Genomic DNA, 16198 nt, shown 5'->3' with positions numbered 1-16198 from the left:
TTTAGGAGATTATTTCGGCACATTGATTCCATTCTGGTCCCTCTGTCCCTCCTTCCACCCCCCAGTTTTATCACTTATCCATTCTTTAAAGGTATTTTAGAGTAACTAATTGACCTTCTAACTTGCATATCTTTGGAATGTGAGAGGAAATAAGAGTATCTTGAGAAAACCCAAATAATTACAGGCAGAACAAGCGCTCACCACACAGGTCAGCTTTTGTACTAGCTGGGCTATTGCACAAAGTAGCATGGACCCTAATGACCTGCTTCTGATCTGTAAAATTCTGTAGTGCAATATAAATATTTTTTCAGATTTCTCAGAATATTTAAACTCAATTTATTACTTACTTTAGAAAATTAGCCCATTATTGTCATATGTACTGAGATTCAGTGAAAAGCTTGTTTTGCAAACTGTTTGTACAGATCTGTTCAATGAAATAGTATAAGTTTCAACAATAACAGGGTGCAGAATAAAGTGTTACAGAGAAAGGGTAGTGCAGGTTAGCAGTATGGCACAAGGTAATAACAAGGGAATTGCTTGGTCAAGGGTCCCTCTTATCATACTGGGGAACTGTTCAATAGTCTTATAAGAGCAGCCTAGTAGCCTGGTGGTACATACTTGTAATTTTTGTGTCTTTGCATTGTACTGCTGCAACAAAACAATAAATTTTATGTTCAGTAAGTAGGTAATAATAAACCTGATTCTGATTCCATTTGTGCTTACTATAGTTTTGTTTTAAACTGGGGTCAGGGATGGCAAGAAATGGAGAATATAGAGTCAGTCACAGAGAGGAAGGGACAGCAGTGATCAGTGGGCGAGATCCAAAATGGAAAAAATGCAACAGTAAGTATTTGTCATAATTCTCAGCAGAGATTTATTCCAGATAGGAAGAGGGATTCCATGAGAAAGATGAATAGTCTGTGGTTAACAAAGCAAGTTAAGACAAATAATAAATCAAAAAGTAGAGCATACACCATGGCAAGGGTGGAGGTAGACCAAAAAATTGGGATTTTTGTAGAATGGCAGTGAGAGATTAAAAAAAATTAATAAGGTGAGCGAAAATTGAAAACTGACAAAATTCCTTTTTGAATCAGATATGAATGTCAGACTGCAGAAGTGAAAGATTGAATATGTCAGTAAATACTCCAGATAGTTGGTCCACTCACATTTTAGTACCCAGCTGTCTGAATCAGGTCCTTTATTTTGCAATCACCTCTTGAAAGATGCCCAGATACTGGCTTCTGAGACTGAAATTACATGGTCATCTGGAGATGTAGGGAATTGTGTTATTTAACTTTGAATTGAGAGCCCTAAAACCCACAGATCTAGCCCTCAGCAGTCTTGAAGAAATCCTGACCTTGCTCCTTCACCTCTGCTCTCCACTCTTCATAGTCCTCTTCACCAGTGCCACCATCTTCATTCTTTGATTGTACACAGGCAGAAGAAGCAGTCAAGCGGTCAGATTTATCAGAGTGCAGGCAAGGGATGGAGTGGTAGACATTTTTGATGGTGGTATAAGAAAGTTCGTGTGTGTTAGGCCCTCTGGTGTCGCAGGTGATGTGTTGATAGCAGTTGGGCAAAGACTTCTTCCAGCTAACACAATCAAAATCTGCCATGATATGACAGGCATTGTGATACGCTGCTTTATTTTTATTGATTGTGGCTCCTGGTTCCTCAGGTGCTAATTGATGCCTACCTGAGGTGAGATGAAGATTGTAGTCAGGATAACAGTAATGAACTACTATGGCAGGTAGAATGGTCAGCATTTCACTGCTGGGTGTTCCAAGTTGGGAAAGCAGGAATAAGGAATAGGACAGGATTGCCACATCCATGGACCACAATGAGTTTATCATAAAACAGATGACTCAGCCTGTTCCCTTACCTCACACTGCTATCTGGTCCATGTACTGCATTAAAAAAAAAACACATCTGGGTTTGTGCACAGTGTGTGGAGAGTTGGAGAGGAGTTATAGTATGTCCCCGCGAGACAGAATTCACAGTAGTCTCTCATGTCCCTCCAATAAAGCAATCTAGTTCTGAGGTTCTCAGTCTTGTTTTCTAATGACTGCATGCTAGCCAGGAGGATACTCTTGAGAGGGGTTCTTATGACCCTTTGCTTCAGTCTTAGCTGAAGTTCTACCCAGTGACTATGTTTCTGATACAGCGGGGACCTCCCCTATATTTCCATCTGCTGTGTTTCCTTTCTGGGTGGTCTGTTCAGCCAAGTCAGCTGGCTTCACCTAAGGTTCACAGTATGCTTAATTCATTCAAATGGTTTAAAAGCATTTTACAGTAATTTTCTTTGTCTACTTCCTACTTGTCTTACTATATATTTATCTTTTCATTATGTCCCTGTCCCTGTTCTGGATTTGTTTCCAAATCGCTTTCTTTTTCCATCATCTTTATTATTTTAAGCTTCGTTGTTTCCTCTTTCTTTGCTGGTACAAGTCCTTCATCTCAATGGAGTACAAGCTAGACAGAAAAGACTACAGTTGCATGTTAAGTTGGTATTTTAATATTTTGTAGTTTATAATTTTGCATGTCAGAAAACCAAAAGGTGCAGAATTCATCTCCATAACCCTTTAACCCTATTGAAGGAGGTAATATTCAAGCACAGTATCATGATTTCAATAGCATATTAATCTCACGTGATAATATCAATGGTGTCGGACATTTGATATATTCCAGTACCAGACATCCCACTCTGCAAAAACTCATTTCAGGGAGGTCTCAACCTCATTACAGGGCGGTCTCAACCAGAAGTTTCAAACTCAGAGCAGTCTGTGTCAATGAATTTGTTAATTCTGCAAGACATCAGATTCACAAGTGTTTTGTGAGACAGCTGACTTCGGAGTTCTGTCTTAATGTGATGCACCATGCTGAATGCCCTTTTTACATCACAATTAGAATTTGGCAGCACCAAAAGCAGCTTCATCAACTGGCAGAGCTCTTTGAATCTCAACTGCCCTGTGCTCACAGATTTTACTTTGGACAGCTTCCCCCAGAACTCATCAACTGGCAAACTTTTGTAGTTTGGCACCAGTCCTTCAAGGTTAGTTGAGACATAATCCAGGACTCACCTCAACATGTCTTTTACAGTCATTCAACCCACCATGGGCAATAGAAAAGTCATTGTTGCAAACAGTTCAGTGAGCAACACTGTCATTATTTTTGATCCCTATTAGGCAGGGGTACACTTTAGTGTAGTCTGGGGTCAAGTACGTTTTATATTTTCTTTTTTTGGAACACTCTGCCATGGCGCTGCAGGACACTAAACTGAACTGATGGACAATGAAAGAGAGAGAGAGGTCGACTGTAAAGCCCGCCCACAGAGAAAACTGATAGGTCTACTTCTCACAAAGAGAGACCAGTCAGGATGCTGTCTCTGTCACTCTCTCGCTACATCTGTCACTCGCTCTCTTTGTCTTTGTCTCTCTCTCCTTCTCGCTCACTCGCTCTCAAAAAAAATCGATTTCCGGGATATTGTATATAATTTGCAAGCATCAGGGAGCCACTATTAATATGCGGGAGACTCCCGGAACTTCCGGGAGAGGTGGGATGTCTGAAGTACTTTTGGTTCAAAGTAGTTGCTGTAATGAGATTCTTTACATAATCCTTTCTTAGGCCACAGATTTACAAACTTGTTGACTGAATAAATTTAGTGATCTATTTAGATGGGAAAATACTTAAATACTTTATACTTTATTGTTGCCAAACAATTGATACTAGAATGTACAATCATCACAGCGATATTTAATTCCGTGCTTCCCACTCCCTGGATTACAAATCGATAGTAAATATTAAAAATTTAAATTATGAATCATAAATAGAAAATAGAAAAACGGAAAGTAAGGTAGTGCAAAAAAACCGAGAGGCAGGTCCGGATATTTGGAGGGTATGGACCAGATCCGGGTCAGGATCCGTTCAGCAGTCTTACCACAGTTGGAAAGAAGCTGTTCCCAAATCTGGCCGTACGAGTCTTCAAGCTCCTGAGCCTTCTCCCGGAGGGAAGAGGGACAAAAAGTGTGTTGGCTGGGTGGGTCGTGTCCTTGATTATCCTGGCAGCACTGCTCCGACAGCGTGTGGTGTAAAGTGAGTCCAAGGACGGAAGATTGGTTTGTGGGATGTGCTGCGCTGTGTTCATGATCTTCTGCAGCTTCCAGTCTTGGACAGGACAACTTCCATACCAGGTTGTGATGCACCCTAGAAGAATGCTTTCTACGGTGCATCTATAAAAATTAGGGTTTTAGGGGACAGGCCAAATTTCTTTAGTTTTCTCAGGAAGTAAAGGCGCTGGTGGGCCTTCTTGGCAGTGGACTCTGCTTGGTTGGACCAAGTCAGGTCATCTGTGATATTGACCCCGAGGAACTTAAAGCTTTTGACCTGTTCCACTTGCGTACCACCGACGTAAATCGGGTTGTGCGGTCCGCTACTCCTTCTGAAGTCAACAACCAATTCCTTCATCTTGCTGACGTTGAGGGATAGGTTACCGTCTTCGCACCATGCCACCAGGTTCTTAATTTCCTCTCCGTACTCAAACTCATCATTACCCGAGATACGGCCTACAATTGTTGTGTTAATAGAAATTGCAGAAAGGAATAAGGGAAAAATATAGGCAAATGGAATTACCACATATGGGTATTGTGACTGACATGGACAAGGTGGACTGAAAGGGGTATCTTTGCACGCTATGATTCTGTAATTCCATAATGTTATTTGGGGATTTTTTTCATTTGCTTGCAACTGGTGCTCTCAACTATCATTAAATATAGTAAGCAAGAGTAGAGTAGTTCTATACAGTTACTTGGATAAGCAGCAAACAAAATACATGAGTACAAACATGGTTTGATTCAGATTGTCTGATAGGTTTGGTGCTCTGTAAAAGGTAATAGCCTGATTCATATGTTCATTTAAACCTTAATGTGTCTATGATGCTTTAGTTTTGGTGATACTTTCAGTAGGTATTTTAAACCATTTTAATATATAACATGAAAACACACAATACATTATTTTTGCAAATTATATTACTTCATTTTTTGGTATCTATTGTATCTAAAGTTAGTTTTTGCTTTTGATGAAAGTTATTAAAGTGAAAATCCTCCTTTTATTTGGCACATTGGAGCTTTAGAATCATTTTGTCAGGAAATCACTTCAGTATGGTCTGCCTGCTTTCAATGTTTCCCAGTGCTGGATTAGAGAGAAACATGGGTGAGGTACTGGGGCTGTTATTGAAAAGGTTGCTGATTTGGGAACAACGTATATCATCTGAACAGCTGAGCAATGAATGCATGCAGCCCCTGGATATCCTCCTGCAAAGTGTTGGTGACCGTTCACTTTGCTTCTTATTCTTCTACCCACCCATTTCTTTCCTTGCTGCCTTCTCTAATGCTGTCTCTCTGGAATAGTTATATTTTGTGGAATGCTGCGGAGCTCCAGTAATAGATTAATCCAGTTAGATGCTCCTGCTTTCATGACTTCTGTCCATCTGAATAGGTTTTATGTGGTAATACTAGGAGGAACTTATTGCAGAAAACCCACAGAAGTATCACATGATGAGGAACCTAACATGAACTTGATGATCCTTCTTGCAAACTGCTTATTATACCTGAATCAATTAGATGTGATGGGTTGCAGTGCATTACTTTAGAAATAGGGTGAGCCTCGCACCATGAGAGTTGATGCATCCCTCTACAACTGGATCCTTGACTTTCTGACCAACAGACTGCATTCAGTAAGGATAGGCTGCAGCACCTCTGCCATAATCATTCTTAGCATTGGTGCTCCACAAGGTTACATCCTCAGCCTTTTATTCTAAACCTTGTGCACTCATGACTGTGTGATCAGATTCTGCTCGAGCTCCATCAACATGTTTGCAGATGGTTCCACCACGGTAGACCACATCTCAAAGGAGTTGGAATGCAGGAAGGAGATTGATGCCATCACAACAACTTTTCATTCAATGTCAACAATAGAGCTGGTCACTGACTTTAGAGAGGAGCGCAGTGCATATACTCCTGTGTACATTAACGGTGTTGATTTTGAGAGGGTCGAGAGCTTCAAATTCCTAGGTGTGACCATCACCACTAGCCTGTCCTGGTCCAAGCATATTGATGTGATGGCCAAGAAAGCTCACAAACACTTTTACTTCCTTAGGAAACTAAAGAAATCCAGCATGTCTCCATCAACTCTTAGCAATTTTTATCGATGCACCATAGAAAGCTTCCTGTCTGCATCCATGCTGGTTCAGGAACCTGATGGTTATAGTGCAACAACTGTTTCTGAATCTGGTGGTGTGGGGTACTTAAGTCTCCTGTTTCATCTTCCTGATGGCAGCACTGAGAAGAGAGCATGACCTGGATGGTGGGGGTCCTTGATGATTGATGCTGTTTTCTTATGTCCGCTCTCCTTATAGGTGTGAGCAAAGGTGGGGAGGTCTTCAGCTGTGATGGACTGGGCTGTATCCATCACTATTTGTTGACCTTTCCATTCTTGGGCATTAGTGTTTCCATACCAGACCAGACCCTTAATCTTCTGAACTCCAAAAGATGCAGGTTTCATTAGTACAGTCTTTCCCATTACAGACTTAAGCCATTCAGCTATTAGCTTAGTACTTTCTTAAACTGAACAGTTGCGCATACATTATACAGTATTAATGTTGTAGGCAGGAAGAATATACTTGCCTTGAAGATAATGTAGTGCATTTTTTACAGATTGATTCCTAGGTTGAAAGACAAAAATTGGCTAATGCTCTGTTGAATTTAAGAGAAGTGACTCACTGATCACCCTCAATTCTGAGAGGCTGATAGGTTAGAAAGCAGAAAGGATGTTTGAATATCTAAGGAGTTGGGGTGTAGTTTCAGCATAAGGGATCATTCACTTAGGACTGAAATGAGAATAAGGTGAATTTTCTCTCAGAAATTTGCTGCTGTAGATCCCTCTCAGCCATTGTTTTACAACATTGAATCTCAGTGGATTTAATTTGGCTTTCTTGACACTGATAATAGAAAAGACTCTTTTGTGTCAAAGTGAAAACAAACTTCTACAAATTGGTCTAAATTTACTACAGTTATTAAATACAAAATAATTGATTGCATAATTACTCACCCCCTTCAAGTCAGTATTTAGTAGATGTACCTTTAGCAGCAATTACAGCCTTGAGTCTGTGTGGATAGGTCTTTCTCAGCTTTGCACATCTAGACACTGCAATAATTCCCCATTCTTCTTTACAAAACTGCTCAAGTTCTGTCAGATTGCATGGAGGTCGTGAGTGAACAGCCCTTTTCATGTCTAGCCACAAATTGTCAATTGAATTGAGGTCTGGGCTCTGACTTGGCTACTCTGGAACATTGACTTTGTTGCTTTTTAGGACATTCCTGTGTAGCTTTGCCTCTATGCTTGCTGTCATTGTCTTGCTGGAAAACAAATCTTCTCCCAAGTGGCAGTCCTCTTGTAAACTGCATTAGGTTTTCAGCAAGGATTTCCCTGTATTTTGCTGCATTCATTTTACCTTCTACCCTCACAAACCTTCCACGTTTGCTACAGTGAAGCATCCCCACAGCATGATGCAGCCACCACCATGCTTCACAGTAGAGATGGTGTGTTTTTTATGATGCGCGGTGTTTGGCTTACGCCAAACATACCGTTTAGTCTGATGGCCAAAAAGATCAATTTTGGTTTCATCATACCATGGAACCTTCTTCCAGATGACTTTAGAGTCTCCCACAGCCCTTCTTGCAAATTCTAGCTGGGAATTCATGAGCTTTTATCAATAACTACTTCATTCACCCATAAAGCTGCAACTATTGAAACCACCCAGGCAACAGTTGTTTATGCGCAGTCTCTCCCATCTCAGCTACTGAAGCTTGTAACTCCTCCAGAGTTGTCATAGGTCTCTTGGTGGCCTCCCTCACTAGTCCCCTTCTTGCACGTCACTCAGTTTTTGATGCCGGCCTGCTCTAGCTGATTATCAGCTGTGCCATATTTCTTCCGTTTCTTGATGATTGCCTTAACTGTGCTCCAAGGGATATTCAGTGACTTGAAAATTTTTTTGCATCCATCTCCTGACTTGTGCTTTTTAATAACCTTTTTGTAGAGCTGCTTGGAGTGTTCTTTTGTCTTCATGGTGTAGTTTTTGCCAGGATACTGACTCACTAGCAGTTGGACCATCCGATACAGGTGTATTTTTACTACAGTTAATTGAAACACCTTGACTGCACACAGTGATCTCCATTTAACTAATTATGTGACTTCTAAAACCAATCAGGTGCACCAGTAATAATTTGGGGTGAATATTATGCGATCAATTATTTTGTGTTTTATATCTGTAATTAATTGAGATCACCTTGTAGAGATTTGTTTTCACTTTGACATGAAAGAGTCTTTTTCTATTGATCATTGTCAAAAAAAGCCAAATTAAATCCACTGTGATACAGTGTTGTAAAACAATAAAACATGAAAACTTCCAAGAGGGGTGAATATTTATATAATTAAATAAGTAGTTCAAAAGGAGAGCAGAAAAAAAAATAGTGAGGTACCGTACATGGGTTCATTGTCCATTCAGAAATTTAATGGTAGAGGGGAAGAAACTGTTCCTGAGATGTTGAGCGTGAGTGTCTTCAGGCTGGTGTTGCTCCGCCTTGATGGTAGCAATGAGAAAAGGGCATGTACTGGGTGCTGGAGGTCCTTGATGATGGATGCAGCCTTTTGAATATACCCTTGATGCTGGGGAGGCTAGTGCTGTTGATGGAGCTGGCTGTGTTTGCAACTTTCTGCAGCTTTTTATGATCCTGTGCAGACAGTGAAGCATCCAGTTAGAATATTCTCCATGGTACATCTTAGAAATTTTCGGGAGTCTTTGGTGACATACCAAGTCTCCTCAAAGTTCTAATGAAATATAGCCATTGTCGTGTCTTCTTTGTAATTGCCTCAATTTGTTGGACTCAGGATAGATCTTCAGAAATTTTGAAATCCAGAAACTTGAAACTGCTCGCCCTTCCCACTGCTGATCTCTCAATGAGAACTGGCATGTGTTCTTTCAGCTTCTCCTTCCTGAAGTCCACAATTAATTCCTTGGTCTTACTGACATTGAGTGTAAGGTTGCTTTTGTGACACCACTCGACTTGCTGAACATTACTGTTTCATCTCCTTGTCACCATCTGAAATTCTACTAACATTAACTGCACCATCAATATATTTATAGATGGTGTTTGAACTGTGCCTAGCCATTCAGTCTTGGGTGAAGCACTTGATATCATCATGGTGGTTGGGGTGGGGTGTGATTGTAGAGTCCCTATGGCCGATTTCTCCTATTTGAATACTGTATGGTCAAGAAAGCCCAACAATGCCTCAACATCCTTAGGAGGCTAAGAAATTTGGCATGTCGCCATTGACCCTTACCAATTTTTATTGATGTATCAAAGAAGGCATCTTATAGAAGCATAGAAATATAGAAAACCTACAGCACAATACAGGCCTTTCGGCCCACAATGCTGTGCCGAACACATACTTACTTTAGAAATTACCCAGGGTTACCCATAGCCCTCTATTTTTCTGAGCTCCATGTACCTGTCCAGGAGTCTCTTAAAAGACCCTATTGTATCCACCTCCACCACTATCGCTGGCAGCCCATTCCACATACTCACCACTCTCTGTGGAAAAAAACTTACCCCTGACATCTCTGTACCTACTTCCAAGCATCTTAAAACTGTGCCCTCTTGTGTTAGCCATTTTAGCCCTGGGAAAAAGCCTCTGACTATCCACACGATCAATGCCTCTCATCATCTTATATACCTCTATCAGGTCACCTCTCATCCTCCATCGCTCCAAGGAGGAAAGGCTGAGTTAACTCAACCTATTCTCATTAGGCATGCTCCCCAATCCTGGCAGCATCCTTGGAAACCTGCTCTGCACCCTTTCTATAGATTCCACATCCTTCCAGTACTGAGGTGATCAGAACTGAGCACAGTACTTCAAATGGGTCTGACCAGGGTCCTATATAGCTGTACCTCCTGGCTCTTAAACTCAGTCCCATGGTTGATGAAGGCCAAATGCACTGATGACTTCTTAACTACAGAGTCAACCTGTGCAGCAGCTTTGAGTGTCCTGTGGATTCGGACCCCAAAATCCCTCTGATCCTCCACACTGCCAAGAGTCTTACCATTAATACTATATTCTGCCATCATATTTGACCTACCAAAATGAACTACCTCACACTTATCTGGTTGGAACCCCATCTTCCACTTCTCAGCCCACTTTTGCATCCTATCAATGTCCCGCTGTAAACTCTGACAGCCCTCTACACTATCCACAGCTCCCCCAACCTTTGTGTCATCAGCAAATTTACTAACCCATCCATCCACTACCTCATCCAGGTCATTTATACAAATCACGAAGAGTAGGAGTCCCAGAACAGATCCCTGAGGCACACCACTGGTCACTGACCTCCATGCAGAATATGACCTGTCTACAACCACTCTTTGCCTTCTGTGAGCAAGCCAATTCTGGATCCACAAAGCAATGTCCCCTTGGATCCCATGCCTCCTTACTTTCGCAATAAGCCTTGCATGGGGTACCTTATCAAATGCCTTGCTGAAATCCATATACACTACATCTACTGCTCTACCTTCATCAATATGTTTAGTCACATCCTCAAAAGATTCAATCAGGCTCGTAAGGCACGACCTGCCTTTGACAAAGAAATGCTGACTATTCCTAATCATATTATACCTCTAAATGTTCATAAATCCTGTCTCTCAGGATCTTTTCCATCCACTTACCAACCACTGGAGTAAGACTCACTGGTCTATAATTTCATGGGCTATCTCTACTCCCTTTCTTGAATAAGGGAACAACATCTGCAACCGTCCAATCTTCCGGAACCTCTCCTGTCCCCATTGATGATGCAAAGTTCATTGCCAAAGGCTCAGCAATCTCCTCCCTCGCCTCCCACAGTAGCCTCGGGTACATTTCATCCGGTCCCGGAGACTTATCAAACTTGATGCTTCCCAAAAGCTTCAGTACATAATTAATTACTTAATTGTCTATATGTTCAAGCTTTTCAGTCCGCTGTAAGTCATTCTTATAATTGCCAAGATCCTTTTCCATAGTGAATACTGAAGCAAAGTCCTCATTAAGTATCTCTGCTATCTCCTCTGGTTCCATACACACTTTTCCACTGTCACGCTTGATTGGTCCTATTCTCTCACGTCTTATCCTCTTGCTCTTCATGTAGCTGTAGAATGCCTTAGGGTTTTCTTTAATCCTGCTCGCCAAGGCCTTCTCATGGCTCCTTCTGGCTCTCCTAATTTCATTCTTATGCCCCTTCTTGCTAGCCTTATAATCTTCTAGATAGTCAGAGGCTTTTCCCCAGGGCTGAAAAGTCTTGCACGAGATGGCATAGTTTTAAGGTGCTTGGAAGTAGGTACAGAGATGTCAAGGGTAAGTTTTTTACACAGAGAGTTGTGAGTGCATGGAGTGGGCTGCTGGCAGTGGTGGTGAAGGCAGAAATGATAGGGTCTTTTCAGAGGCTCCTGGATGAACACATGCAGCTTAGAAAAATAGAGGGCTATGGGTAAAGCCTAGGTAGTTCTAAGGTAGGGACATGTTCAGCACAGTTTTGGGGGCCGAAAGGCCTGTATTGTGCTTTTTTTTTCTATCTTTCAATCTCTATCATTACCTAATTTTTTTTGAACATTTCATAAGCTTTTCTTTTCTTCTTGCCTAGATTTACAACAGCCTTTGTACACCATGGTTCATGTACCCTACCATCTTTTCCCTGTCTCATTGGAATGTACCTATGCAGAACTCCACGCAAATATCCCCTGAACATTTGCCACATTTCTTCCATACATTTCCCTGAGAACAATTGTTTCCAATTTATGCTTCCAAGTTCCTGCCTGATAGCCTCATATTTCCCTTTAATCCAATTAAATATTTCCATAACTTGTCTGTTCTTATCCCTCTCCAATGCTGTGGTAAAGGAGATAGAATTGTGATCACTATCTCCAAAATGCTGTCCCACTGAGAGACCTGACACCTGACCAGGTTCATTTCGCAATACCAGATCAAGTACAGCCTCTCCTCTTGTAGGCTTATCTACATATTGTGTCAGAGAACCTTCCTGAACACACCTAACAAACTCCACCCCAACTAAACCCCTCACTCTAGAGAGATGCCAGTCAATATTTGGGAAATTAGAATCACCCACCACAACAAACCTGTTATTATTACGCCTTTCCAGAACCTCCTCGTATGTCCCTGTTACTATTGGTTGGTCTATAAAAAACACCCATTAAAGTTATTGACCCCTTCCTGTTCCTAACTTCCACCCACAGACACCCAGTAGACAATCTCCCCATGACTTCCTCCCTTCCTGCAGCTGTGACACTATCTCTGATCAGCAGTGCCACGCCCTCACCTCTTTTGCCTCCCTCCCTGTCCTTTCTTATCTGGCATCTTTATCTGGATGCTTAACAGCTTGGTGTGACAACTGCTCAACCCGTTGCTACAAGAAACTGCAGAGCTGTGGACAGTGCTTAGCACATCAAGGAATCCAGCATGATAGCCTCAGATAGTCCTTTCCATGGACTCAGTAAAGCAGCCAAACATTTTTTTGTTCTCTCCTCTACCATTAGGTAGAGGATATAAAAGCTGGAACACAACCAGGCTCAGGGACAGCTTCCACTCAGCTGTTATGACTATTAAATGGTTCTCTAGTGATAGGCTCTTGACATGACAACCTACTTCGTTATGATCTTATACCTTATTGTTTACTTGGACTGAACGTCTGTGTAGCTGTTACACTTCATTCTGCATTGGTATTGTTTTACCATCTTGTCAATCAATGATTTGATCCATGTGACAATATGCAAGACACGCCTTTTGCTGTACTCGCCAAAAGTGACAATAATAAACCAATTCCAATTGCTTCATACTTTATGTTTTGTATGCATAGGGATCCTCAAATAGATTATGGTCCAACTGCAAGTGAAAAAGATTGCTTAGATTTAACTTAATTAAGGTACTGTTAATATAGGGAGTAATGGCTAGTCTAATGTAATGGTAGGTAGTTTGTTATTTCACATGAATTACACTAGTATCAGCATAATAATACTGTGTTTCTTTTTCTTACAGGAGCGAGTGGAATATCTGTTTCTCATCGTTTTTACAGTGGAAGCATTTTTGAAAGTAATAGCTTATGGACTTCTCTTTCACCCCAATGCGTACCTCAGGAATGGCTGGAATTTACTAGATTTCATTATAGTGGTTGTAGGGTGAGTGAACATCTTTTTCACTGAGATGGATTTCCCCTTGACAAACTATTGGAATGTAATTAATTATTATGTATTTTATACGGCCTTCAATGACATAAATTTTACAAGAATGGCGCCCCTTCAGGTCACAAATAACAACGAATAAAACCTTGTTGGTATACAATAGATCAGATGGCAATGAAGATTACTTAATCCAAAGAAATGTTCCCGCTGATTTATATGTAGTGCAAGTTTGCAGGTCACCTGCTCCTGAAGCTCACTGGCACTTGAAGCAAGCTGTCAGGTGCAGTCTTGAATTTGGAAGCTGGTAGCCAGAGGAGCAAAGAGGCACCCACAGCAAAGTCTTTGTAAGCATCACTGACACATTTCACCTGCTAGACCTTTGACAACTGAATCTTCACTCCAGGTTTATTGGCTGTTGAAAGTTGGCATTTAAGTGAATGCAATTATCTCTGATATTAATGAGAAATATTCAAAACATAACAAATATTGTAAATAATCATAACAGTATTACTATTAACAGTAAATAACTATAAAAAAATGCTTAAACATTAAATATATTTAAATCAGCCAAATTAACCTAAAATAAAAGAGAAGGAAATTAATTTAAGTTTACCTTTCCACATAGCCTTATTTGCTCATTGAAATCACTGAGCCTGCAGTTTCTGTTATCTTGCCACAGGTGCAGCAAGCAAATTTCCCATCCCCAACGCTTAAAGAAGTTGCAGTACTATCACATGGACTTGAATGACATCAGTAAAATAACTGGCAGGCTGTACTTCATGGGTGGTATAACAAGTGATCATCTTTTTCACGTTCTGTAGGCAACTGATCATATTTAATTTTGTAGGGGAATTCCTTAAAAATGGGATCTAGTTACAAGCTTAGTAACACTTCGCTGTAGATGAGCCTGTCCTGCTGCATTTTGGAGTGTGGCAATTCTTTACAACTGACATTGCATTAGACGATTTTCATCGTGACTGGTGCCATTTCATTTTGTTCTGTAATTTCTCAGTTCCAAACTCTTTTCTGTTTAAAGAAGTTACTACGGAATTTTATACTACGGTGCTGCAGAATGTTGATATCAATTGCTTTATTACACAGGCCCATTTCATTGTATGGATAGTTTACAAAACTGGGTACCTTTGGTTTGTGAAGAAATGGGCAAACAGGAGTAATTAGGTACATGTCTAATCACAATGCATTAGTACTTCACCGGTTACGTTCATATAAATTGTACCATTGTATCATTTATTGGTTAAGACATTGACCTTACCATGAAATTGCAAATGATGATTGAAAAGTATATCTGGGTTCATTTGGAAATAGAGAAGCATATACACTTTGCGCAAAGTCCTCATATTATTCTTAAGAAAATAGAAGCAGGATTTGAATTACTTGTCATGCAATTCAATACGGTGGTGCGTCATCTGCCCCAGGCTTCAATTCTTCTTTTAAGCCAGTTCCCCATAGCCCTCAATTCTCCAATCTTTCAAAACTTTATCTGGTGCCTGTTGAAGTACCTCCAGTGATCTAAATTCCATAACCCTCCAGGGTAGAAAATTCCAGAGATTCACTACCCTCTGTGAGAAGAAACTCTGATTCATTTCAGTTTTAATTGACTTTTTCCTGGTTTGGACGTCTATACTTAGTCACATTTCATAGCCAGCACTGCACTGAAGTAAGCAAATAGAGCAAGCTGTTTTTTTTTAAAAAAAAGCAAATCTTAAACAGTTATTGAAACTGAAATAACACAAGTCTGCTGTTGTAATTACTTCATCCACTCTTGAGCAGTTCTTAGCTTATTCTTTAATTTTCACTTTATTGTCATTACAATTCTGTCTCTTTTGGTTGGATCTGGCTGGCATATTTATGCAGGTCTCAGTCTTTGAAGAGCCTATCACTGTTCCTGCACTTTTTTTTTCAGGTCAATGGTTTTTAACAAACCAAGAGACCCTTTCTTCTCAAGGCCACCCTTAAACATTAAATAAGTAAAGGACCAGGTCCTGCAAAAATTGTGTCTGTTCCCTTGAACAGTGATTGCACTTACATAAAGGTTCTGACAAAAAAATTCCAGGGCCTTTTTCAATCAATTATAGTATTGGATTGTTGTAATTATTTTCTCATTGGTTCAAATATGGAACAATGCTCTAAAATTAAGAATGTCAGAGTGGAATGGAGGATTAAAGATTTTAGAGACGTTTTCTGTATAATTGTTACTCATTGGTTTGATTTACCCAGTGTCATGGAGACCATATAAAACTTGATGCAGTATACTTAATTAAAATAATTACAAGTAAATTGCTGCTTCATCAGAAAGGCAAGAGTCAAAGGGGCTGGTGATGCATATCATAAGGGTGCGAGGGAAAGAGCTATGAAATAAGGGATAGTATTGGTGGAGACGAAAGAAGGAGCTGGAGCTTTGTGGACCGGATAGTCCCTTTGGAATGCTGTGAAGGGAGGGGAGTGGAAGCTATGTCTGTTGGTGGTACCATACTGGAGGTGTCACAAGTTAAAGATCTGTTGAAATGGAGGCTGATGGGGTGAAAGGTGAAGGATATACCTATCATTGTTTTGGATAGGAAAAGATGTGGTGAGACCAGAAGCACAGGAAGAGGAATAGTTACATTTCAGAGCCCTACAAACCATAGCAGATGGTTAATGAAAAAAACATTGGTGACAGTGATATAAAAGATGATATCATCCAAGAAGATACAGTAAAGGCTGGGAAACTGGAAGAATAGAATTGTCCTTACAGGAAACATGGTGGGGATATTTATATGTAACATATCTGTGGGGGTTGATGAGCTTCAACTTCAAATTCAAGTTCAATTTATTATCATTCAAATGTACTCATTTATAATACCAAATGGAGCAACTTTCATCCGGACAAGGTGCACATAACTCACACACATAACACATAAAGT

The 16198-nt window shown here is 40.5% G+C and overlaps 1 protein-coding gene across 2 annotated transcripts in view; it reads left to right on the top strand.

The window, feature by feature from the left end:
* The window catches only part of cacna1c (calcium channel, voltage-dependent, L type, alpha 1C subunit), a 669326-nt gene that overhangs the window by 265765 nt on the left and 387363 nt on the right, over positions 1-16198 (top strand). For both annotated transcript variants that reach the window (XM_063058026.1, XM_063058027.1), the window contains one exon: positions 13132-13271. In XM_063058026.1, the coding sequence (XP_062914096.1) occupies positions 13132-13271 (140 nt within the window). The remainder of the gene's footprint in view (positions 1-13131; positions 13272-16198) is intronic.

Source organism: Mobula hypostoma, chromosome 9 (genome assembly GCF_963921235.1).
Source record: "Mobula hypostoma chromosome 9, sMobHyp1.1, whole genome shotgun sequence".
NCBI lineage: Eukaryota > Metazoa > Chordata > Chondrichthyes > Myliobatiformes > Myliobatidae > Mobula > Mobula hypostoma.
This window is presented reverse-complemented; position numbering and strand designations above follow the sequence as displayed.